This window comes from Peromyscus californicus, unplaced genomic scaffold (assembly GCF_007827085.1).
Source record: "Peromyscus californicus insignis strain IS unplaced genomic scaffold, ASM782708v3 Scaffold_5__1_contigs__length_169319896, whole genome shotgun sequence".
Classification (NCBI taxonomy): Eukaryota; Metazoa; Chordata; class Mammalia; order Rodentia; family Cricetidae; genus Peromyscus; species Peromyscus californicus.
In genome coordinates, this window is record NW_026294573.1 from 35,701,566 (window position 1) to 35,726,504 (window position 24,939).

The following is a 24,939-nucleotide window of genomic DNA, read 5'->3' on the forward strand; positions in this document are numbered from 1 at the left end:
TTAACCAAATGATTTCACAATGAATAAATTAATTAATTAAATTAAATAATAAAAAAAAAACAACTGGGATCCTCAAATATCTCTGCACCATCTAGGGGGCTGTTGAAACATCAGGAGCTAAAACAGGGAACCCAGGAAATCTGAGTCTTTTCTCTACTTCTAGCCTCTAAGGAGCAGGCTGGCAAGACCAGGCTGCCAGGATCTGAGGGTGGCCTGCACTTTAGGCAAAATGTGCCTAAGCCAGGGATGGCCAAAGACCAGGGCTAGAGGTCAACTTCTTCCTGGAGTGGCATCTGTGCCAGGGAGACAGTGGCCCAAGCCCTGATGGGTGGGCTCTACCAAAGTGGGTGGTCCCTGCCCTGTGCCCACTGGGTACCTCCCCCGTTGCGATAGCAGAGGTATGGGAAACGCCAGACATTGCCCAGGCCCACGGCATAGCCCACGCTCGTCAGTACAAACTCGATCTGGTTGCCCCAGTTGCCCCGTGTGAGGTTCTGGTCCTTCTTGGTGGCCTCGCTGGGCACAGCACCATTCTGTGGGGACAGGAAAGAAGCTACCGTCAGAAAGGCATCTGTGCCCCATGTCTGACCCTCTGCGTCTCCCCCTAGTGGTTTTTCTTTGGACCACCATGTCACCCCGCCACATACCCTGGGGCTTCCTCTCTGCTGGCAGGCGTTGAGGGCAGGCCTGGCAGAAGAAAGATAGGCAGAGCTGCCAGATGGTGCCCAGCCCTCAGCATTCTACCCAGGTATGGCAGCCCACCTGAGGAACTGTTAACAGCAGGAAACGGGACACCGAGGAGGGAGCCTGAGCCAAGGGCCCCTAACCCCTCTAAAACCCTGCCTTTCCTCTTGGGCTAAGGACCTAGGAGCAGCTGAGCCTCATACCAAGCAGCCAAGTCAAGCTGGGCACAAAGAGGCCTGTGTCCAGACAGCTACCCCCCACCCACCGCCTACCACATCGCCAGGCTAAGCACGCTGCCCATGGGCAGTTAGTTGGTGGCTAGACTACTCCCTAGTAAAGGCTTCTTCCTGGGGGCACAGGGTGAGCAGGGCTGGGTGGGAGGGGGTGATGCCACTAGGCTTGGCCAGACCTGGGCAGGGCATTGTGGAGCTCAGGGCTCTGGGGAGCTGACTTGAGCTGCTGATGCTGGGCTATGCATTAGGACAGGAGACCACAACTGTAGGCACCATGCCAAACTCTGAGGACAGGCTCTGCTAGAGGAAACAGAGGTGATCCCAGGGAAGGATCTCACAAGAGCGTGGCCTGCAGATGAATCCCTGATGGGTACCGTGCCTGCCTGTGGGAAGTGCTGGGTGAGGCTATCCAGGGCCCACTGAGGACACTCCATGAGGAGTCACAACTTCGGATGTAGAACTACCTCCGACATGTCCCTCGGTGTATGCCCCGTCTCTAAGCCACTCTTCCCCCACCCCCCTCCTGCCATGTGTGGGAATCAACCTCCGTAAGACAGAGTTGGCAGAGCCTGAGAGTGTCATTAAGGGAATATAAGGACCCTAGGAGTCACCAGCAAAGAAATACACACGGAGTGCTTGTATGCCAGCGACAGTTTCCCAGATATGAGCTATGTCCCTGAGAGAAGGAGTTCCTCTAAAGGACACTTGAATCAAGGCTGGAGCAGTGTGGCCAAGAGACAGTGGCATGACGCTGACTGTCGTGTGAAAGTGACATTTTCAAGTTCAGCAGCCACTCTGGCCAATGATTAGCAAGGAAGCCTGGTGCTCCGACACATTACAGACCCTGACATTGGCAGACAAACCTGAATGGCTTCACTAGGGCCCCAGTGCCTTTTGAAAAGACCTGTGAGGAGTGCAGATCTGGGGAGCAATCACACCTGCTGGAGGAGCACTTTTGGTGGGGAGGACTGTCCCGTGTATCCAGTTCAGCTCAGACATGCTGCCCTTCACATCCTCAAAGGAGACTATAAGGCATCACGAGGAATTAGGGAGGAGGACCCCTTCCAAGAGCACCCAGAGCAAACCAGCAGACTGAAGGCATCTGTATTCATTCATTCGTTCATTCATTCGTTCATTCATTCATGCATCTACAAAATGTCAAGATTTACAGGTCCCCTACCACATGCCAGGCAACGGCAACTCAGTTGGAAACAATACAGTGCTAGAAGACATTAATGAAGAACACACACTGCCAGGCATGGTGGCACACACCTTTAACCCCAGCACCGGGGAGGCAGAGGCAGGTGGATCTCTGTGAGTTCGAGGCCAGCCTGATCTACGAAGAGAGTCTCAGGACAGCCAGGGCTGTTACACAGAGAAACCCTGTCTCGAAAACCAAAACAAACAAAGACCACACATCATCCTATATGCAACTTTAGTATGATCACAACATGGACTTCCTCAAAGTCCTAAGAGCATGTGAGAAGAAAAAGGGAAGGCAGGGGGAGGTCTAGGCAAGGCTTGCTGGTGAAGAGACACGGAGGCACACCATGCCATGGGAGATGGTGGTGCCAGCCTCAGTGTGCCCTCGGTGACACACCCCTACAGAATCCTACATCATCACCTCTAGGGTACTTGCTTTGGGCGGGTGTTTCTATACCATAATGCCAGGGGGCCATGTTTTGAAGGGTATGGGGCCTGCTTGGGGTGATTTATCTGCACCCAAACAAACATCAGCCACATAGGGCTCCTATCTGTTGGCCCTACAATAACACTTTTATTCTGTCCTAGGCTTGTTTACTTAGGAGCACAATGCAGAACTGTGGCAGCTCCAGAGTCCATGGGTGGGGTCACAGGGCAGCAGTTCCAGCTGTAAAAGGGACAACTGAGGGTCCAAGATGACCCCATGGGCAGGAAAAGGGCAAGGCCCCCCAAAGGCACCCATCTCTCCAAAGCTTAAAGTTCAAAGCCTCTCTCCCGGCCCAGGGCCATAAGGATCAGACCCCAGGCCTTTCCTACCAAATACAGCAGGACCCTATTTGAATCCCTAAATTTTACTCTTTCCCTGGCAGAGGGGGACAGAAGAGGGTCGGGGGGCTGGTAAAGCCCCCGGCCATGTGCCACAGACTCCTCCAGTCAGTCCTCCAAAGCTAGGGTTTAGCTAAGGAGACAAACACCACTGGGCCGTATACCAGTGAGCCGTGTGCTAACTGGTTCAGCCAAGCACGCAGCGAGGAAACTGACGCCCCAGGATAGGAGCCAGACTGGAGCCTGTCACTAGCCACTGGCAAGAAGTTATTGATGAAATTAGGGCTGCCTGAAGACAGGGTGCCCTTCTCTTGTCCACCCAATGGCATGGTGGTGCTGATGTGGGGAACCTCACTCACTACTGGCCCCCGACCTCCATTCTGGGTAGATCTCAGGTAGCTAGATAGGTCTGTCTTCAGCTGACGGAGGGCGCTGGCCCTGCTGCAGGGCTTAAGTGCTCCAGGTCTGTTCTTTGTCCAGCTCTCCTCTGGAGAGTCCTCCATGTCCCAGCCAGTCACTTCAGGAAAGCTACTCCCCACCCCCGTGTGTGTGTGTGTGTGTGTGTGTGCGTGTGTGCGCGCGCGCGCCTCTATATGCATGTATTTGCTGTGGATTGAACTAGGGCCTCATGAATGCTCAGCAAACCCTCTACCACAGGGTAAGCCCAGCTCCATGTTTTCAATGTTGCATAGTTTCTTGCCCTCCTCAATCGTCTTTTCCTATTTTAAGACCCTTGTTTTTCTTGACCTGCTTTGTCACTAATATTAACCATTCCCCTGGCTCTGAAAGGCCTACCAAAGAACCCCTTTGTGCTTACAATCTGACCCAGACTGGCTGCCTGGCTGCCTAAGAACTTGGACGGGCTGAGTTCCAGTCTTGCCCTGCCCACCACATGTCACCCTGGCTGCCCCTCGATGTCCTTCCGCTCTCACCTGCTCACGGCTCGGTGGGGAATGAGACCACTGGAGCAGATGCCCCTCGGGATGTGGCACACAAGTCCCTCTGACTGGCAGCTCTCTGAGAGACCACTGCCATGGCCTGAGTGGGTGGTTCTCCAGGAAAGGGTACCTTTTCGGGCACCTAAGCTCTCTCAGGCTAGGAGCATACACGCCTGAGAGCTTTCTTTCTTCCCGCAGCGGAGCGGGGAAACCTGACTGCCACCATACATGCACACATGCATGTGCACGTGTGTACACACTCCCCAAACACTCCCTTGCTCTCAGAGCTGGCCATGAAGGCCGAAGTCATCATCCTCACATCAGGACTGTGATCTCAGATGTCTGCACCTGGCTGGCTGAGCCTCGCTGAGCCGAGTCCCTTATGTAAGTCCCTCTACATAGACCTCTGCCCTGCTCATTTGCTGCAAGAGTTACCGGAATCAAGATCTCCCACTCTGCCCCAGGCTTGGCAAAGACAAACAAGTATGAGATTAGGAACCAGGTATTCTAGAACCTGCTCTCTAGCAGCCCGGGGCAAGTTCCCTCTACCATGGGTCTCAGTGGCCCTATCTAGGGAAGCAGAGGACAGACTGGGCAGCCGCTGTAGCCTGATGGTCTGTAGCCCAGGCGGCTTCCCCCGGTCTACAATGTTCCTTGTCTCTCCCTCACCTGCAGTTCAGCTAGTTCTTTAAAACAAAACAACAACAAAACTAAGCAACAACAAAACTAAACATTCTTTATTATTACTACAGTATGTGTGCAAGTGTGTGTGTGCAAGTGTGTATCTGCCAGTGTGCATGTAGAAGTCAGGGGAGAACTTTCAGGAATTGGCTCTCCTCTTCCACTGTGGGATCCAGGGACCAAACTCAAGTCGTCAGCCAGTACTTTCGCGTGCTGAGCTATCTCACCGGCCCCAACTATTTCTGACTGTCTCCCCACCTCCCATGAGTACCCGCCAGCTTTTTTTTTTCCTTTAAGCATTCACTCTGTAGCCCAGGTTAGCCTCAAACTCACAGTGAACTTGCCTTGGTCTCCTGAGTGTTAGGATTACAGGCGTGAGCCACACCTGGCTTTAAAAAAAAAAAAACAAGCAAGCAAACGAAAAGTTGTATGTGAAAATCCTGAACAGTATCAGGGAATAGCAGGCAGACCCAGCTGTGATGAGACTCTAGCCAACGTAAGGCAGGAGCCCCTCATTTCTTCCTCATATGGACACAGAAGCCCAGCCCTGGGACCCAAACTACACTGCTTCTCTGGCCGGGGACTCCCACCCCCTCCCAGGTCAGTGTTCAGTGGATATTTTTGTGAATTGTGAACTCCCTCCGCCTGCCCTCTGTGGACATGGAAGAACTCTGGAGCTGCCCTGGCAGGCCGGCCCGCTGGGACCCAGCAGGCTTCTTGTTCAGGACTCTCTGGCCCCAGGATTTGCTCATGGGATGAAGTCTGTCCAAAACAAACTCAGTGGAGGACAGCAGGCAAGACCTTACATCTCAGACTGACTTGGAACCAAGTCAGATCACAAGCAACTTGCTCGGAGCCCCAGCGGGGAACCGAGGCAGGGTAGCTATTATAGTCCACGCTGCCTCAGGGGACCCCACACCACCCCCGAGGAAGCCCTCTGCTCTTGTTCTCCTGGCCTCCGGGAACAGAGTGGCTCTCAAGCAGGACCGGTGTAATTCTAGGCTTTCATCCTCCACCTGTAGGACAGCAAGTGGGACGGAGACACTCAACCACATGCCTGATCTCTGGCCTCAGTCACCGAGGTGTGAGACAGCCAGAGGCCGGAAAGACAGAGGGGACAGCAATGGTAAATTCTGGCCCATCCAGCATGGTCTCCAGGGTTCTGAGCACCTTCTGCTTCAAGGGATGCTCAGAACAATGCTAGGCTCCTCCCAGGACCCTTTCTAGGTGCCTGCATAGTCCAGGCCCTTATATGGTAGGTAAGAGAATCGGGGAAATACCTGGTACTGGCTCATTACAGAGCCCTGATTGACAGAGGGTGACCTGCCAATTTTGCAGTCAGCAGATAGAAGACTGGCCCCCTAGGCATGCCAGGCTCTACTCCAGGTCTTGGAGAGAGTGATGGAGGATGCTGGGTGGGCCCTGCCCATGCCCTCACCTTCCTTCCTGGAGAAGCCCAGGAGCCTGGAAGACTACGCCGAGGCAGCTGTGGGCAGTCTCTGCCTCATCAGTTGGCAGCAGGATGGTACTCTGGGAAGTGGCCCTGGTTCCTTGGCTCTAAGTAGTCCTGAAGTTTGAGAACAGCCTACACAATGCTTCTTCCAAAATCAGCCCACATGGCCTCAGAGGACATTCCTTCTCTTGCCTTCAGAAGGTCAAGTCAGGATGTCCTACAGGGAGAAGGGTAGCCTTCCCGGTCCCCTCACCCTCACTGCCATCAGCTATACTGTGCCTATCAACTTCCAAGGCTGAGGATATACAGCTCCCGCCCCATGCGGGCACTTGCCCTGGACATTGGCAAATGCTCCAAAGGGTCTCTCTCCTCCCAGCAAAGACTTCTGCCTGTCCCCTTCCCCCAGCCCTCACCACTGAGCCCATGTACCACACTCCCTGTCCCCCCACACCCTCTCTCCCCATAGGAGTAACTGCCGTGGCACAGACAATGAGGCTGTATTGATTAGTACAATTCCTGGGCACCTCCGGCCCGTCTCCCCGGGAGCTGGGACAATGCAGCTTTGATACTCAGAGCAGATTCTCAGCAGGTCCTTGGGCTGGGGGAGCCCTAACACCCCCACTCGCCTCCCTCTCACCCCCACCATGCAGCTAACTCTTCCTGCACTCCTTTGCAGTCACAACTTTCTGGGTCACTTTGGCTGGTGTCTGTCTCACTCACTGGCTGTGCCTGCCCCTCCTGGCACAGACCACTGAGTCCCCTGCTCCACCACCAGCCTAGCCACCGAGCCTGCCTGGCATCAGGGAGGGGACCTTGACCTTCTGGAAGGTGACTGACCTGTTCTGGGGAAGAGGTGGCCACAGGTCCATGAGCTGCAGCCATCCTGGGACAGGCACTCACAGCCCGCGTGTCTCCACCGCTCATTCACACCTCTGCCAGCTCCAGCGCGACACTGACGACACATCCCCTGCCTCTCCCACTGCCGGGCTGGGCAGCATCAATTACTTTCACCTCATCTCCTCCCGAAGCTCTGCCTACCCCCCCCCCCGCCCCCCCCCCCCACCAGCCCTCCCGCTCCGGCCAGTCCCTATGCAGCCCAGCGAGGCGGGTGCTCCAGAGCTGGAGAATGAGGCATGGGGTTGTTGTGTTGTTCTCTTGTTTTTAGCAAGTTACTAGAACACATGCACACACATGTGCAAATGCACAAGGATGGATGGACGGACAGACAGACAGACAGACACACACACACACACACACACACACACACACACACACACACACACACATCATGAGCATAGGACAGGGCAACGGGATGGCTTTTCTCTTCAAAGACCTGGCCTCCAGGGCCGAGCCTGCAGGCTGGGTGACTGTGGGCTCCTGGGAGGGTAGGTAGCTACAGATGGGTGATGGGCTTTGTCCCTGTACGTACTGCGGATGGCGGTGGGACAGGAGGGTGGAAAGCGCAGCCCACAGCAGAGTGTTTAGAGTGAGTGAGTGGTGTAGACTAGGAGATCCTGGGTCCCACGGCTGCGCCTGTTTCTGGTGAACTGAAGATTTCCCATCCAACCAAAATGAGGGGGTGTCTTCACAGAAGAATGTGACTGTGACCTAACGACTGTGCCGTTATCTGTTTACAGAAAAACAGCACTGCCCAAGACAGCCTTCCTAGCTACAGAGTCCAGACAAAGGGAGGCAGGTGTGGAGTAAGGATGTGTGGGAATGGAGCTGCATCGCCTGGCATCTGAGGAGGAGGTTGGGTAATTCTGGCAATGTCTCACGACTGCGGTAGATGTCAGTCCACACCTGACCTGTACGCCAGGTTCTGTGTTAGAAGATGCCTACTGTGTGCCATATCCAGGTCTGAGAGAGCTCTGTGTGTCAGCCCCGATCCAGTGACCCATCCAATTGCTCTTCTCTGAGACCACCCACTGGTCGGTCCCTCACTGGTACCCAGACACCATAAGCCAGGAGATTTAGGAAGGTAGACATCGGTGTTCTGGAGCTGAGAGGGCACCCAACCCCCTGAAGACCTACTAAGACAGCAAAGGCCTGGTACAGCGTGAGGACTTGGCAGACACCTGACAAAGGGAGGCACGAGTGAATCATTCTGGTGTCAGGACAGCCCTCCTGGGAGTTTGTAAGTGTGACCTCATGGGGGACTATTACTTAGGGGAAAAAAATAACACGGAACAGGGTCTGGGACTGGAGACATGGCTCGGGGTTAAGAGTGCATACTGCTCTTAGAGAAGACCCAACTTTGGTTCCCAGCACCTACATTAAGTGACTCACAAGTCTAGCTCCAGGGGATCCAACACCCTCTTCTGGCTTCCAGAGGCTCCTGCATATATTTCCCCCCTCCCTCCTCCAAATGATTTTAAAAATAAAACAAATCTTTAGGCGGGGGGGGGGGGGGGGGGGCGGGGGGGGGGAAGCACAGGCCTAAAAATCAGGCAGGCCTAGGCTCAAACTCCAGATGTCCAGTCTCTTACCAAATACAGCCTTAGGTGTCTTGCTCAATTGTCTGGTTTCAGTTTCTGCTTCTCTAAAATGGGATAACGTGTACACTCACTGAAGCCAGCTAGTGCTAGTCATAACAGATAGATTACACATAGTAGGTGCTTACTATAAACCAGGCTCTGCCTAAACACTTCATACCTACTAACACCGGCCTCTCAGGAGCCCCAAGAGGTCAACACATCCTTCTCGCCACTTTGAGGAGGCCTTGCTTGAGTAAGTCTCCTAAGTGGCTTCAGACCCCACTGACTCAGCTGCTCACTGAGTCTGTGTCGTGGACTCGGCTCCCTAGACACTCCTTTACTTCCTGCAGGCACAGACTCAGGGCCAAGGCCCTAGCTGGGCCATTGGCTCCAGGAAGACCCAGTCACCCATGATGCCCAAATGCTCACTTCCACCCAGGGTGGGCTCTGGGCTCTGGCTGCCCTGCGCTGGGCTGGGTGCCCAGAACAGGCAGCCCTGGCTGGATGGCTTTCCCTGGCTCTGGCCATGGGGACAGGAGGCAGCAGCCCAGCTGGGCCCTGGCTGTAATGAGGCCTCATTAGTGGGATCCAGCTGCTCCATCCCCACTTAAGGAAGCCGACTCCCCCAGCCCCAGCCTCTGACTTTTCTTAATAAGAGTGGGCATGCTTCCAGAGGGGCAAGGAGTCTAGGGGCCTTGTTGTCCTCTGTGGCTCTGGAGAGAAGGTCCTGCTGAGCTGGGGCTGAGGCATGCTGGGGGTGGGGAAGGCTAGCGGAGGCTGTGTGAGAGGAGGTGAGGCTGTAGGGCTGAGTAGATGGGCTACAGGGAAGATGAGCGGAAAAAGGGAAGGACAGGCACGGAGAAGGAAAGTCCTTTTCCCTCTGGATCTCGAGATTCCATTTGACAGGTACAGCCCTCGCACATCTGGGAGCAGTGGACGGTCGTTGCCCAGCCTGTTCTGGCCAGGAGAGAACTTCCCTAGAGCACATATAGTTTCTGAGCTAAGAGAATTCCTGCTGTGTCAAACCCTATGCTAGGGAAGCAGGGACCATGCCACAGCTGGTCCGTGTCAGCAGAGTGCCTACTGAGTGCTAAGTGCAACGCTGAGGGAAAATACACTGTGACCCAGCTGTGCACTAAGAAAAAAACTCACTATGTGCAGTGTCTGGTTAGGAAAGCCCTCACTGTATGCTAGGACCCTGCAACAGCAGGGAGTCTTCCGTGCGCAAGTCCAAGGCCTCAAGAATACATGTCATGTGCCAGATGTGTACCCACTGTGTGTTTCCCCGGTTCTGTTAGAAGAGTGCCTACTATGTGTTGTGTCCAATGCTGAGAGCCCTGTGTGGCAGCCCATGCGGAGTGAACTATTGTAGGGTATGAGGTCTTGTACTAGGTGAATTACCTGTATTATGCCAAATCCTGTTCTAGGAAAGGACCAGATATGGTTAACCACCCACTGTGCACCTAGCACCATGCATGCTCCATGAGTGCCCACTGGGTGGCAGGTCCTGTGCTAAGGGGGACGCTCAACATGTGCTGAGTCTGTACTAGCTAGGCATTGGCTACATGCTGAGACTTATACCCGACCCTGTCAGGCCCTTTACCACAGGAGCGTCCAATGTGTGCCAAGCAGGAGGCTTGGTGATCTCCCATTGTATGCCAAGTCTGTACTAGTTGAGCACTTGCTAAATGCCAAGACTAGGCTTGGTGAGGCAGTATCCACCGTGTGCCAGGCCCTGTGCAGATGCTGCAGGCAGGAGGTATCCAAACTCTCATGCCAAATACAAGGGAACAGGTCAGGGTGGGGCAGCCCCAGGTGGCCTGTGGTACTTGCAGAGCCTTCTGGGAGTTAGAAGCTCTGGCATCAAGGACCCTGGTGTCAAGTGACTCTGCTGTTACTCGTTATGAGGCTTCCCAGCGGCAGAGGCAACCAGTGCGTTACCTATGGGAGGAAGGAAGGCGTACCACATAGGTCGGGACCGAGATGGCCAACATGGGAACTCCGTGTGAGACGGTGGGGCTAAAACGGAGGCAGTGGAGATGCTCACACTGCCTATTTTAGGCTGTCCTCCTCCAGTTCCTGTCCTTGGAGACCTAGCCCTGCCCCACATGTGTGCAGAGACTCTAGGTCTTCACGGAGGGACCACCTCACCCACCCCCAGTGGCCCCAAGCAGCCCAGCTGCTCCCCTGCTTCGAGGCACCCTGGCCAGCTGGGTTCTCTTGCGGCCCTGTCCTAGGAGCCACTGAGCCGTGAGGAAGGCAGCTGAGCTGGCCTGGCAGAGACCATCTGGGCTCAAAGTGGGGAGAGGGACACGTGCAGCAAGCATGTGGGCCTGGGCACGTGCTGGGGAGTGACTTGCTTCTTCATGGGACACCTGCTCCAGAGGCCAGGCGGAAGAACCAAGGATAACATCGTGTGTCTACTGACAGTGAGGAGACCGGAGTGGCTCGGTCCTCACATTCGGACCCGGGACAGAGGACGACAGAAAGGAGGACTCCATAGTAGGGAATCATGTGTCAGCGCTACACGGCAGGGCACAAAGAGAGCAATACTTCCACAGAGAAATGGAAAGCTCCAAGGGCCATCAGCTTACATACACATCCCTCATCATCCTCTCTTCTGACCTCCCTGGGCAGCCTCAGAAGGAGCATGTTGGCAAGGAACTCCCTCAGCTCTTCTACTTGGTCTCAGGAAAACCAACACCCTAGAGGTGCTGACTTAGCTCCCACGTTAGAGAGCAAAACTGGGATTTGGCAGGGCCCGGCTGCCCAGGACACCTCCAAGGCTAGACCCTAGAGGCAAACACTGAGGGAGGCAGCCTCTGCTCCCAACAGACCCAAGAGTGGAGTAGCCCAAGGTCACCAGCGGAACTGAACGGAGGCAGGAATACATTTTAGAGCATCTACGGGGGTACCCATGGGACAGATGCTCTGAGCCTCAACCACAGCAATGGGTAACGGCAAAGGGGCAGAGGACACTGGAGAAAGCAAGACTCGGCTATCTTTAGGCACATCCGAGTGCTGGGAATCAGAGTCCCAAGACAGCATTCCCTCCCACAGACAGACTGGCCTGGCTGGCCAGCAGAGAACCGGGTCCCGGAAGCCCAGCTGGGGCAGGGATTGTGGGACCTTGTGATTCACACTTCTCTGTCCGGCCCACGTGGGTTAACCATGTCTCCTGCCTGTCTAGCCTTTCCAGGGTCACGCCAGAGAAAAGGAACAGTCATGGAATGTTCAGAGGGTTTCATGTGGCTTGGAATCTCCGCAGCAGGTGGAGGCAGAGCCATACCCCACATCCTACCTGGGCCTACAACAATCTAAGACATCTCAGAAGAAAGGTCAGGTCCTCTTTGGGTCTTAACATGGGATCCACCCCATCGAGTGTGCAGGGAGTATGACATCCTTTCTGTGTGCGTCCCTGAGAACCCTGATTTCAGATCGGCTCAGGTACACTTTGAACAGCTTTATCTGCTCAAACCCATTCCGACAGGAGTGGGTGACTTGAGAACAGACCTGAGGGGCCAAGGGCTGGTGTCTGAAGGCTTTGAACAGAGCTAGAGAAAGAATCTGAACCCTCTCCCAATCTGTTCAAGACCAGAGCCCTGTAATCACGGAAATCTTTGGTGAGAGACAGAATCCATTTGGAGAGGGCTCAGTAGAGACCTCAAGCCCATCAGCCTTTCACTGAATAAAGAAAGCAGGAGCAGGCACAGATGGGTGGGGGCTGGTGAAAGGGGGTTATCTTTTGTCACAGGCTTCCACCTCAGTAACTGCCCAGTTCGGCTTCTCCTTGAAACAAGATCCCAAGGAAAAAAACATACAACCCAGCACTCGGGATAGGATCTACAACTTCCTTCTGGCTCCTGCATCCAGTGCCAACCTGCCTCTTCCACCAGTGAGTCTCACTTCTTCCTCAGGAACATGACCCAGGGCCAAGCATGGCTGCGCATGTTCAGACTCATTCTGAAGGAAGGTGTTCACTTTAGGGCAGGCATGAGGAACTGAGCCAGGGACTGGTAGCTGGAGGTTCTGGGCAGGGCTGGAGAAAGGATCTGAGCCTTTACCCCTAGCATTTGGGTAGCAGAAGCAGGCAGGTCTCATGTACATGGTGAGTCTCACATACACACCCAGAGCTGCACAGTGAGACCCCCACCTCAAAAGGGTGGGGGTGGGGAACTTAACCTAGGCTCTCGCTTATTGAAGGGCCTCACCAGCACCTCTCCGGAGCCCTACGGGAAAAGAGGGCTGTGGCTAGGGACGTAGAGGAATGGAGTCGCCCGAAAAACCTAGCAAGGCGTTTGTTACTTCCTGCGGTGAGAAGGCCGCAGAGAAGCAGGGGGAACTGGACAGGTCTGAGCATGCTCAGCATTGGGTAGGCATGGGGTACAGTCGCGGGTGGCCTACTGTCCTCTCAACAAGACAACCTGTGTCCACTCTACGGTATCTCTTATGACCAAGATGGGACAGATGCCCTCTGCTCCTTGGCAGGCCTTTGCTGGGCCTATGGTAGAACCAGCCCAGTTGCGGGCTTGGAGCCTGGTGTTGCCTAACCTGTTGGGTAAGGGGCTACCTGCCCAGGCCTGGGGCAGCCCTGGCGCTTGGGAGCCATGGTAGTGCCAACCCCGGCCCTGTAGAACCTCTTAGGCCCTCTTGTCAAGATAAGCAGCTGGCAGGAGATGGCATGGGGCAGTGTTTATGATAGCCCTTCCTCCTAAAGTCTGGCCCCTGTACTCACCAACATTCCTTTGGCACCTTTGCCTACCATGGTGGCAGTGGGTTGCTGAATCTGCAGACCTGGATCACACTTGCAGACTCTGCTTTCGGTGCCTTTCAGACAACAGGCCTCAAGAGCTGTGGAGAGAACAGAGTGGGGTAAGGCTCTAGACCAGGCTGGCCCTCGGGGCCCTCCGGAACAAGTAATATGTAAGAGGTTTTATTTTTTTTTCCCCTTTTGGAGGCGGGAGGTAAGGAGGACACTGAGAGGGATTACCAGGGAATAAGAAGTTTATTAGAAAGGTTGCTAATGCCATGGGCCGACACACAGGCAGACAAAGACAATTCAGGTCCTGGCACCGGAGACAGACAGCATGGCAGGGTCTCTGAAGACAGGAATCGGAGCCTGCATGGCAGCAGTGGGAGTCTCTTCCTAACCCTTTCTGCGGATGGGGATGGTTTCACAGCCTAAGCCATTCTTAGGCAGGAGCCAGGGAAGGGGGAAAGGAGTATGAGATAGTACCAATACCCAGAGTGGGCATCACCAGGTGAGAGATCCTGGCCACAGGATGTCTGTTAGCTAGAGACTCACAGTGTGGCAGTACGGAGCCTGTGGGTATCTGTGAGAGGAGGCCACTGCAGATACTGTAATCTGAGCAGAGGCTGGATTCTAACATAACATGCTTACGATACGGAGCCCCCCACAGCACCAGTCAGAAGAACCTAAGGTCCCTCGCTCTATACCCAGGCTCTCTGCCAGGCCAGTCTGTAGCCTGCTCCATTCTGAGTGACCCTGGGATCCAGCCCTTTCCTAGCTGCCTTCTCAACCCTCCCTGCCCCCAGATCCCTTATTCTCTAGGCTTCCTGTCCCAATGGGCAAAGGTCTATTTTTGACTCTCCAGATGCCCAATCCTATAAAAGATAAAAAATGAACACAGAACTGGGATGGGGTCCAAGTCCTTCATCATCTGTGTGAATGGCTGCAACCTTTCCCCAGGAGGGGAGGGGTGACGGTGTTGGATCAGTGGACACTCCCCAACCAAGCAACCACAATGCCCCCGACCCTGACTAGTGCCACTCAGTTTGGGCTCCAGGATGGCTGGGTCTGTTGCTGTGCCACTGGTCATGCGGGACACACCACGTGTAGTCACATCTCTCGATTTTACAACACGGTCCTCTAGTTGTACCAAGTGAAACTCTGCGAGTCCTTTAGGACTGGGCCTAAATGTCACCTCCTCTCTGTAGCCCTTCCCAACTGCTCCAGCAACACGAGCAGCAGCGTCTCCCTTTCTGCTCTTGTACAACCTTGTAGGAACACCCTTAGCATCTCACATCACACACATCTGGTTCTAAGCCTAGCGTCCCCACGTCAGTGGTTACCTGAGGGCTCGGGACTGAGCTTCCTTTACCCCTTTGGGCCTAGGTCCTAGCAGAGAAGTCAGCTAGCAAGTATAGCTGAGCTACAATAAAGGGGAGCTGGTGAGACAGAGGTCCCGGAATGAGGTTCTTGTCAACCTGGGAGTCTATGGGAAGCATCTAAGAGCCATGTAAGTGGTGGGCAGGTGAGCTGGAGAGGAGGAGGGGAAAATGGGAGGAGCGAGGCACGTGGCAAAGCTCACGCATCAGTGCCAGATGTGGACAGAACAGGTCCGGGAGGGATCAGCCTTTAGGGAGCCTTGAAGAGCTCAGTCATGGGAGGAAAACCTGGGGTTAGGCGGATTATGAGGTTAAACCTTCCCTGGGCCGGTCCCAGGGAAGATATGGCTCTGCCACTGATAAATCTCCACACCAAAGTCTATTCAGAATCACTTGTGTCACCCACAGCCACCTACCAAGGCTACCTCTCACCCACAGGAAGTCCAAGTCTGGAGGAAAGGTAGGCCACTGTTTACTTATACAAATCAGCCTCTGATTCACTGGTTCCTTTGTCCCAACCACTTAGTTTCCTTTTCTCTAGGCAGGGATGAGGAGGGAAGTAACCAGTGACTAGGGCTGGATTCTGCCTCTCACAGGTGTTCTCTCGTGGCTTTGGTCGTTTGATAACAGTCACAAGAGGACGATGCCCTTTAAAAGGCAGTCATACCTGTATCCTCTTCAGTCACTGACCCCGTCAGCAGGTAGGTCTGACTTCCCAGAGTTGCTTCTTTTCTGTCCAGGGCCAATAATGACAAAGACGCTAGCAACCATGGCAGGTGATATCATTCTGAGCCACCTCCTGGGCTGAAGTTAGGTCCTCCGGGCAGCTCAGTAAACTGAGACCATCCTAGGTCTGCATCTACGAGTATTCTCACCAGGACACACTGAAGCTTCTCTTGGGGTTTGCAGAGAGGCCAATGCCTAGCCTGGAAGGTTTGAGACAACTTTTACAGCAGACATCTCTGATCACACCCAGGCAGTCACTGGAGTACTGAGTACCAACCGCATAAGCAGTCCCTGCCCTCCGGTAGCTTATGCACTCACTAGTAAGGATGAGACTGATTAACATCTGCACCAGGAGAATGAAGTGGTGTGAAGTTTGGTGGCTTCTCCTGCCTTTACCATTTCTGGGGAATGGCCCTATCCATCCATTCAAAAGGATCAATGGAGTAGTAGGGGTACATGTCAGTGGGGGTGCTTGACTAGCATGCTGGGGGCCCTGGGTTGAATCCATAGCACTAGGAGGGAGGAATTAAGTACCCATCAAATGCCTATAGTATGCCAGGCCCTCATCTAGGTCCAAAGACCCGAAATACACAGACCCCAGACCTGCTCCAACCCATGCATGGAGCAACACTAACACGCAGCAGGTCATGGTCACTACAGAGTATAGTGAAGACTTCAGCTCTGGGATCTGATAGGCCTGGGCTAGATTTGGCCTCAGGTACTCACTACTTACGATTCTGAGCATTATCCAACCTCTCTGAATCTGACTTTTCTCATGCTGGAGGATACGGCTAGTTATAACTTCCTTGTTAAGCTCGGGGGTCTCTGCCCAATTTCGGTGTCTATTACAAGGTCTCCATATTTTCCTCTCTTCCCATCCATTAATCTTCCTAAAATCCCAAAGCTTCAATTCCCTCCTAGGGTTTTACACAGCCAACGTTTAGCAGGCTTTTTAAGGTTGGCTACAATTACATTCATTTGTTCCACAAATATTTCTTGCAGGTCCCCTCTGGGCCAGACCCGTGCTAGGCACCTTCCTGCATCCTAGATGGTAGGGCAGCAGGGGGTGGGGGTGGGGGGGATGAATGTCAAACTAAACAATTACAGATGGAGATAAAGAGTGTGCTGGAAGAAACTGTATGTACACTCCATAGCAGGTGACAGTCTGGAGGCTTCTCTGGGCCAAAGGACAACTGGCAATGCTAAGGAAGGGAAGAAGGGGTCAGAGGTGATGGAGAATATGAAACTGGTAAAGCTCTGGTCGCAAAAGAGAAAGGCAAAATAGATAGGTAAGCAGGGCAAGGACCCTTGGGGTCTGGATGGCCATCTGAGGCCTGAGGTCACTAGTGCTATTAGAGGCTTTTAAGCATTAGATCAGGTGGGAGGGAAATGGATTGCTGGAACGGGCACTGTGAAAGCATCACTCCTTGGGCGTAGCAGTACTCGCCTAGAGTCTCAGGTACTCAGGAAGCTAAGGTAGGATCATCTGCACCTGCAAGCATGAGACTAGTCTGGACAACATAGGAAGAACCCTATTTTAAAACAAAAACAAGGGGTACTGGGTGTGGCGGCACACCCCTGTAATCCAGCACTCAGGAAGCAGAGGCAGGTGGACCTCTGAGTTTGAGGCCAGCCTGGTCTACAGAGAGAGTTCTAGGACAGCCAGGGCTACACAGAGAAAACCTGTCTTGAAAAACAAACAAACAAACAAAAAACCAAAACCAAACCAAACAACAGCAACAACAAAAATAAACCAAGGGGCTGGAGAGATGGCTCCGTGGTTAAGAGCACTGCTGTTCTTTCAAAGGGCCCGAGTTCGATTCCCAGTTACAGGTGGCTCACAACCATGTGTGACTCCAGGTCCCAGGGATCTGATGCCCTCTTCTCACCTCCTTGGACACTGTACACATACTCAGGTACACACACATACACACACACACACACACACACACACACACACACACACACACACACACACAATCAAGTACTAAAAACAGAGAGAGAGAATATGACTCGCTCAATAGAGTGTAGAGCAAACCCTGAAGCATTTGTGGAAGAGAAGGCATCAGGCAGGAACGAGATGTGATGGAAGGGGCCCGGGCCATGAAATCAGCGACGGTGCGAGGAAAGGGGCGCAGTGAGGGAGAGATTGAGACAGTAACACAATGGAACTTGGTAATAAACTGATTCCCTGCGGGCGGTGGGAGAAAATGAAGGGGCTCTACTTCCTGCTGATGCCATTAGAGGAAGCTGGAGCCGTCCTGGGGACAAGAACACTGGTGACAGAGGGAAGAGGTCTGAAGTGGACAAACTGAGCCACCCACGTTGATACTGAGAGAGTCACAGAGCCCCTAACTTGTGGCTTTCCTCTTCCCCAAATGGGACTGTTGAATGGACCTTTTTTTTTTTTTTTTAAGGAGGGAGGGGTCTGTTTTTGCATATGGTTTCAGAGGCTGCAGTCAAAGATCTACTCATTAATGTGCCCATGTTAAAGTTCCTGGTTTCATGGTGACTAGGAAGCAGTCAGGTGGACCAATAAAACAATATATTTATTTTTATTCTTGATTATGTGCACGTGTGTGAGTATATGCACGTGAGTACAGGGAAGGAGTCAGATTCCCCTCGAAGTGCAGTTCCAGGTGGTTGGGAGCCCCACAACATGGGTGCTGGGAACCTTTGAGTTCTCTGCAAGAGCAGTATACGGGATTTTTGTTTTGTTTTGTTTTAAGATTTATTTTTAATTTGTTTTTTGTTTTTTGAGACAGGGTTTCTTTGTGTAGCCCTGGCTGACCTAGAACTCAATCTGTAGACCACGCTGGCCTACGAACTCAAAAGAGATCCCTCTGCCTCTGCCTCCTGAGTACTGGATGCTGGGATTAAAGGTGTGTGCCACCACTGCCCAACGTATTTTTAATTTTTATTTATGTGTGTGTGTGTGTGTGTGTGTGTATGTGTGTTTATGTTTGTGTACCCACACAAGGGTGGAGTAGAGACAGGGTATGTGTGCCTATGGAGGTATCATATTCCCTGGAGATGGAGTTACAAGCCATTGTGAGCCCACCCACCCCCACCCCACCCCTCGACATGGGTTCTGGGAACCCATCAGGCTTGGGTCTTCTGGAAGAGCAGCCAGTGCTCTTAACCATCTCTCCAGGCCCAGTGTGCATTCTTAACCATCTTTCCAGCCCCTAGGTAGACCAATTTTAGGGGTCCATCTGAACCAAGTTCTCACTGGTGACTGAAGGTAACAGGTCTCCCTGACCTCGAATACTTCACAGTTTGGATGGAGGAGGCATAGTCCCCATTCAGTATCGTGGAGAAGCGTCAGGACAGTGTTGGGTGCATAAGGTAATCTGCTTGGGATCCCAAGCTAGCCACTTGCTGCCATCTGCTTAACGTGAAACTCTTCAGCCTCCTCAGGAGCTTCTGCCTCCCTGCCTCTGCCCAGGCAACAGCTCTCTAAGGCTCTCAGTTCCCGGTTTTCACCTGTACATAGCCTACCTACTTCAAAACCAGTCCCCAGGCCGTTGTCTTCATGAAGCCTTCCTCCACCTTCTGCGGCCGTCAACCGGTCCACAGTACCCCTCGTGAATGCAGGGTACTGATTAGCATGCTGGTCACATGAGCAGCATGCTTCCTTGTGTCCAAGTGAGTCCCCCCTCTAGCTGGAGAGCTCTGCCAGGGCAGAAGTATGATTCTTCTGCATCCCCAGAGCTATACCGCTGCAGTCCGGCTGCACTCAAATCAGGGTGCATTTTCTCTGAGGTCTTTGAAAACACTTGGGCACGCACGCTCAGCTTTCTCCACTGGTCCCTAGAACCGGCCCCACTCTCTAACCATTTTTTGCCTCTCACTTTGAGGATGTCTCTAAGCTCTTTTTGCCCGTTCTTTGCCCCTTATCCTTTATCTTCTAGCGGTCATAGCCTCGGACTTGCTTCAATTAAGAAACAGAACAGGCAGTGGTGGCGCACGCCTTTAGTCCCAGCACTCAGGAGGCAGAGGCAGGCAGATCTCTGAGTACAAGGCCAGCCTGGTCTACAGAGCAAGTTCCAGAACAGCCAGGGTTACATACAGAAACCCTGTCTCGAAAAACCAAAAAAGAAAAAAAAAAGAAATAGAACAGGCTTTGTGAAGGAGCTGTCAGAGCGCTGGGTGGGTATGCAGCTCCTTTAAGAACGATTCGCGAGGGGCGTGGCCTGAGGAAAGCAGGCCCGAGAGGGGGTGCGGCCCCTTTAAGTAGCCGCTGGCCCGGCCACGACTCCAAGGCCCGGGGGCCGGCAGTGTGGGGCGCGGTCGCTTTTAGAGCCGCGGCACCGCCCGGAGTGCCCACTTCCTCGAAACGAGACCGGTCCGCTTTAATCAGGGTGCAAGGTGTGTTGGGGGGCGGGCGTTACATCAGCCACCACGTGTGCGCCTCTCAGCTGGCGTGGAGGAGGCCGCCCCGCCCCCCGCGGTGGAAAAGTACCCGGGTGCCGAGGGCCCCGCCCCCTTGCCCCGCCCCCGCCCGTCCTCGGCCCCTCCCGGGTCTGCGGGCGAGCCCCCTCCCGGCCCGCCGGCCTCCACTCCCGCCCGTGCGTGGCTGCCTGCTGCGGGGCGCAAGCTGGGGGCCGGCGCCCCGGAGCTGCGGGAACCCAGGCCTCACCTGTGGCCGCCCGCACTCACCCCAGGGCGCGCCCAGAAGGAAGGCTAGAGAGGCAGGGTGCGGATTTCCCCCCCGCCCCGCCCCGAGCAGCAGCCCCCCAAAACCACTCCCCGCCCGCAGTCTCTTCCCACTGCCGCAGCCACGCGAGTCGCGGACAAAAGAGAGCTGGAGAGGCGCTGGGGCTCTTCCTCGCTGCTTCCCAGGAACCACGGACGCGCGGGAACCAGCACCCGGCGAGCGAGTGGGCGGGCAGATTAGGGAGGCCGCCGGCTGGGGCCGCTAGATAGGTAGCCAGGACGGCTGGGAGAGGAGGTGGGGCGAGAGGCTGCACGCCGGGCATAGACCCCGCCGCCCGCTGCCCGCCGCAGACCCACTGGCGCCCCAGACGGACCGAAGACACTCCTCGGTTCCGGCGCTGTGCGCACAGCCCCGCGCCAGCCGCCCCCGACCGAGCCGGCGTCGGCACGCAGCTCCCCCCCATGCCAAAAGCACCCCCCCCTTCCCGTCTGCTTTAGCTCCTTGGTGACAGCGATGACACACAGACTCGCGCACCTACCCCGACCTTCGCGGCAAGACAGACATCCCTCCCGGTGCTAGCACTCACTCTTAGCCACAGATGCCCGCAAGCATTCGCTATCGCATCCACGCACCGCACACACAGCCACACGCTGGTCCTGGGGCTCAGCCTCCCAGAGTCACAGAAACGCCCAGAACCACGACAGGACAGACCAAGGCGTGGGCCGCAAACCCCCCTTCCCCCAGCTCTCTTACCATACTGCAGCCCCCGGCCCAGGCTTGCTGGGTCCGCACCGCGGTGCGCCCAGGTGGCTTTCTTAAAGGGAAAGTTGCATCAGCCTCCCGAGGCTCTCTGCAGCCGCCAGTCCACCCGCCCCGCCGCGTTGCTTGCCGCTCCTCCAGAGCTTGTTGTGTTTTGGTTTCGGGGAGGCGGGGGCTAAGAGTTTGGTGAAAGTTTGGAGAGTGAAGAAGGCTTGAGAAACCTAGCCAAGTCCCTCCCCTCCCTGAGCGGCTCCCCTGGCCGCCCTCCCCCGCCCTGGTCCCATCTCCTCCCTCCCGCGTGCCGACTACTCTGGCTCCTCCTACCAGGGAATAAAATTACAAGTGGCTCTGGCTTTCAGATGATTGATCCTCACGAACCCCTGGGAGTGGGGCTCGCCGAAGGAGTCCCCTTCTCTCCCGACTCTTTGCTCTTCAGTTGGGAACCCTTGGAGGAAGCAGATGTCCTCCCCTTCGGGCTAGGCTTGGAACGAAGCCAAAAGGCCTGGGGCGCTTTGGGGGGCTGGGGCTGCAGTTAGCCCGCCAGGCCCCTGGCCTTCTGCGCCTGCGTTCCCCCTAGAGAGAAGTCAAGAGCAAATTCCGTTCCCTTTGGAGTAGCGCCGCTAGAGACTGTGGGCACAGCTGAGTAAGGCCTGGGACCCACTCCTTGGAATTGCAAGGCTGGGGAGCCCTTTCTCCAGGAACTTTCCAACACTGATTTGATCAGCCCTGTCCAGGAGGTAGTGCTTACAGGAGCTGCCTACTTCCTCAGGTCGGGAGACAGAGCCTGGATTGCAGTCTCTGCCAAAAGGTGCTTTGCTGAACCCTGGTTTCCTCCTCTGCAAAATGGAGAGGATGAATTAAAGAAATGTATACCCGCGTGAAACGCATTGCTCTAGACAGGCAGTGGGGCCTGGCGTCGGGACTGGGCGTCCACATTTGCTTACTTTGAGCAAACCACCAACTTTCCGTCAAAGCAGACAGTACTGCCTGCCAGTGAAGGCCACAGTCTGGAGGGACATGCTCCGGATTCCACTCTGCACCCTGAGTTCTCATCATTGTCCAGCCAGGAAACGTTTGTTTGTTTATTGACATTCAGGCTCCAAAAAGCAGGTGCATCCATGTCAAAGTTGCACAAGACTGACTGGGGTTGAGAATCTACCTTGTTAATTTATAATCACTGAAAAGGACAGCAGGTGTCTAGCCAGAAGACCCCCCTTCACTTCTGCCTCTCTCTAGTACACAATGCATTCGCAGCCCTTTGCCAGGACCTGCTCCATGTATACTGCTCTCTACTGTCAGGGAACTCACAATCTGTTCATTCTGGAGATTTGATCAGACCTAGGGAGACACTATGTCCCTTTTGAGTTTGAGCACAGCAGATACAGCCTGTTTGGGCTTTAGTGTCGCCTACGAACTCATCACAGGTGGTTTCTATAGAGTAGGAAAGGAACACACACACACACACACACACACACACACACAGCTCTACCTAAGCAATCTGTTGTGTCTGTGGCCTTTGACATGCTTGTGCAGAAGCCTCTGGAAGAGTGAGTAGCTGTGGGTCCTGCAGCAGGGCTGTGTAGTTGGGTGTGTGCTCAAGTCCTGGATCTGGGCAGGTAGTATCTAAGCACTTCTCATCTTTCCTACTAAGAGTTACTCCTCTACAAATTGTTTACGGTCTCTTCTACTCTGCTTCCTTTCCAGATTATCCAAAAAGGGCTCCCTCCCAAGACAAATGGATTGGGGGCTGTTGGGAGAAGCCACCAGGTAGAGAGAGGATTGGGGGAAAGGCCCCCTTCCTCCTTATAAGAATGAGATGAACCTAAAAGAGGGTTCTAAGAAAAATTTTCAAAATTTATTTGTGTTTTTTGTTTTGTTTTGTTTTGTTTTCCCTTGAGACAGGGTCTCACTATGTAGCCCTGGCTGTTCTGGAACTTGCTCTGTAGACCAGACTGGCCTCGAACTCAGAGATCCGCCTGCCTCTGCCTCCCCAGTGCTGGGATTAAAGGCATGCGCCAGCCACGCTGGGCTTTGTGTGTGTTTTTGAGACAATGACCCACTATGCATGTAGCTCTGGCTGGCATGGAATTCGCTGTGTGCTCCCGGCTGGCCTTGAACTTCTGACAATCCTCTTGTCTCTGGCTCTACCTCTCTTGTTAATGGCCCAGTGAAAGTAGGTCTCTCTAAGGAACCCATTTGAAGGGAAGCTGATGCAGGGATACTAAGAGCTAGAGCTAGACACCCAGGGTACACACTAGACTAGGGCTGAGGCCTAGGGAGCTTTGAAGAAGAGAAGGAGGTGTGCAGTTAGTACTCCCAGAGAGTTTGGGATTTCAGAAGCAGCCTAGTGCTTAAGCTCAAGGTAAGAGGGTAAAGATTATCTTAGGGGCTTGGAGAAGCTGGGGATGCTGACTGGGAGCTTTCTGCTAGGTTAACAGTGACACAGCAGAAAGTATATTTGTATACAAAGATTAATGGATGTGTGCACGTTACCCATCTGAATCATAAAAAGCTTCAGATGGCCACACAATTGCTCACAGTGGGTCTTGAGATGAGGCTTGAGAGAGACTCTGATGAAAAGCTATCTCCGTGAGACAGGAACTGGAGTGTCTGTTTTTTTCCAATCAGAATGAGGTCCCAGGGGAGACAGGTCCAGGCCTAGCCCAGGTCAGAGCTGGGATGGCCTTCATGCCTGGCAGGGAGGTCCCCGCTCTGGGCAGCTGGCCCACAGGAAAAAAAGACATGGCCAGCTAGTGGGAGAGAGGGACGGTCAGGTCTGGGGATAGACAGGAGGAAGGATGGAGTCAGATCCCAGCCGCCTGCTACCTGGGGACAGGACAGCGAGTGGGCGGGTCAGTGTTGTGCCACACCCACTGCGGACTGAGGCGCGTCTCAGGAACCTCTAGTTATAGACAGAGTTACTTCCTGGGAGGGTTGGGCCCAGCATCAGATCCCCCAGTACTGGCTGGGTGCCTGTATGCTTTCACCAACAAGCCAGCAGGCTTAAGTCCTGTGTCTCAGAGGACTTAATCAGCATCAGCATAGGTACAGGAGGAGGGATCTCACACATAAGCCACTTTTAGAGGCACCTTGGTGGAGGGGTGCTGAGCACTCTGCCGGAAAATTCAAGGTGGGCTTTTCCTTAAATTTGAGTGTGGCTTGGTCAGTGGTCCTTACCTCCTTAGAGTCCTAGCCTCAGGGGCTAGGAAGCATTGTTAGGAGGACCCGGCCTTGGCTTTGCTCTCAAATTCATTCTCTCTTGCACTCAAAACCCAACCGTCATGACCTGACTCCTTCCCTGCCCTGACCCAATTCGGAACAGCTGCTTAGATCCATGAGTTTCTCTGGGGCTCCATGTGCCTCTTCGGGCATCTCCTCTCACCCCACCCCCCTCTTGAATGAAATCAGGCACACAGACAGGAAGCATTGATTCTGGCCCTGTCTAGGTAGTCATCCAAATTTCTAGAGCAGTCAATGCCCAGATTCTTAGATACCTTTAACAGAGCTTTATAATGCCAAGGAAGCTAGCGTTCCCGACACTGTAGAGGACTCCAAACCCGTGGGCATAATGCTGAAGAACTATACCACCAAATGTTCTGAATATCCAACTTGCAGAGTGCCAATGTCCTAGTTCACTAAAGAGGAGAAGGGGAGGGGTGGCCCTATGTGATTGGTATGAGCTGAGGAGTAGCCATGGCTGAAGCGGGCTGGAGGTAGTGATGACAAAAAGCTCCCACCTAGGTCTAGAGAGGGACTGCAGGGAGAATGGCTTTTCCTCAGGCCCCACCCGACTCCAGTCCCAACATATGTAAAATTCGGGGACCACTTAGCCAAATACTTTTGAGCATCTGCTGTGTGCTGGGAATTGTGTCACCCTCCAGGAATATGGCCCTGAGAACAAAGGGGCTCCCACCTCCTCACGTGGGGTGCTTGATGTGTGTCTTTGTTGGAGTGTTGGTGTGTGGTTCAGTATGTGTCTGTCTGGAGTCCATGCGTGGCCAAGGGTAGGGCTGTGAGAATGAGTGCCTGTCAGCCCGCAATGGTCACCAGGAGCAGTATCCACAAGTTACCGTGTGACCATCAGTCTACGGTGCTATGTCCCTCTGACTGACCATTCCCATGATCCCTCCTCAGTGCCGTTCCAAGAGATGGGATGGAAGGTCCCTCTTTC

The 24,939-nt window shown here is 54.1% G+C and overlaps 1 protein-coding gene across 2 annotated transcripts in view; it reads right to left on the bottom strand.

The window, feature by feature from the left end:
- Slc6a9 (solute carrier family 6 member 9) overlaps nucleotides 1–20,996 on the bottom strand; it is a 34,478-nt gene extending 13,482 nt beyond the window's left edge. Inside the window, exons 1-3 of one of the 2 annotated variants that reach the window (XM_052715290.1) lie at nucleotides 20,763–20,996; nucleotides 13,230–13,345; nucleotides 377–533 (exon numbers count right to left, since the gene is read on the bottom strand). In XM_052715290.1, the coding sequence (XP_052571250.1) occupies nucleotides 377–533; nucleotides 13,230–13,259 (187 nt within the window). In that variant the 5' untranslated portion in view covers nucleotides 13,260–13,345; nucleotides 20,763–20,996. Of the gene's footprint in view, nucleotides 1–376; nucleotides 534–6,854; nucleotides 7,004–13,229; nucleotides 13,346–20,762 lie in introns of those variants that run through there. The other variant, XM_052715289.1, reaches the window with a different exon arrangement.
- Nucleotides 20,997–24,939: the final 3,943 nt, after the last annotated feature.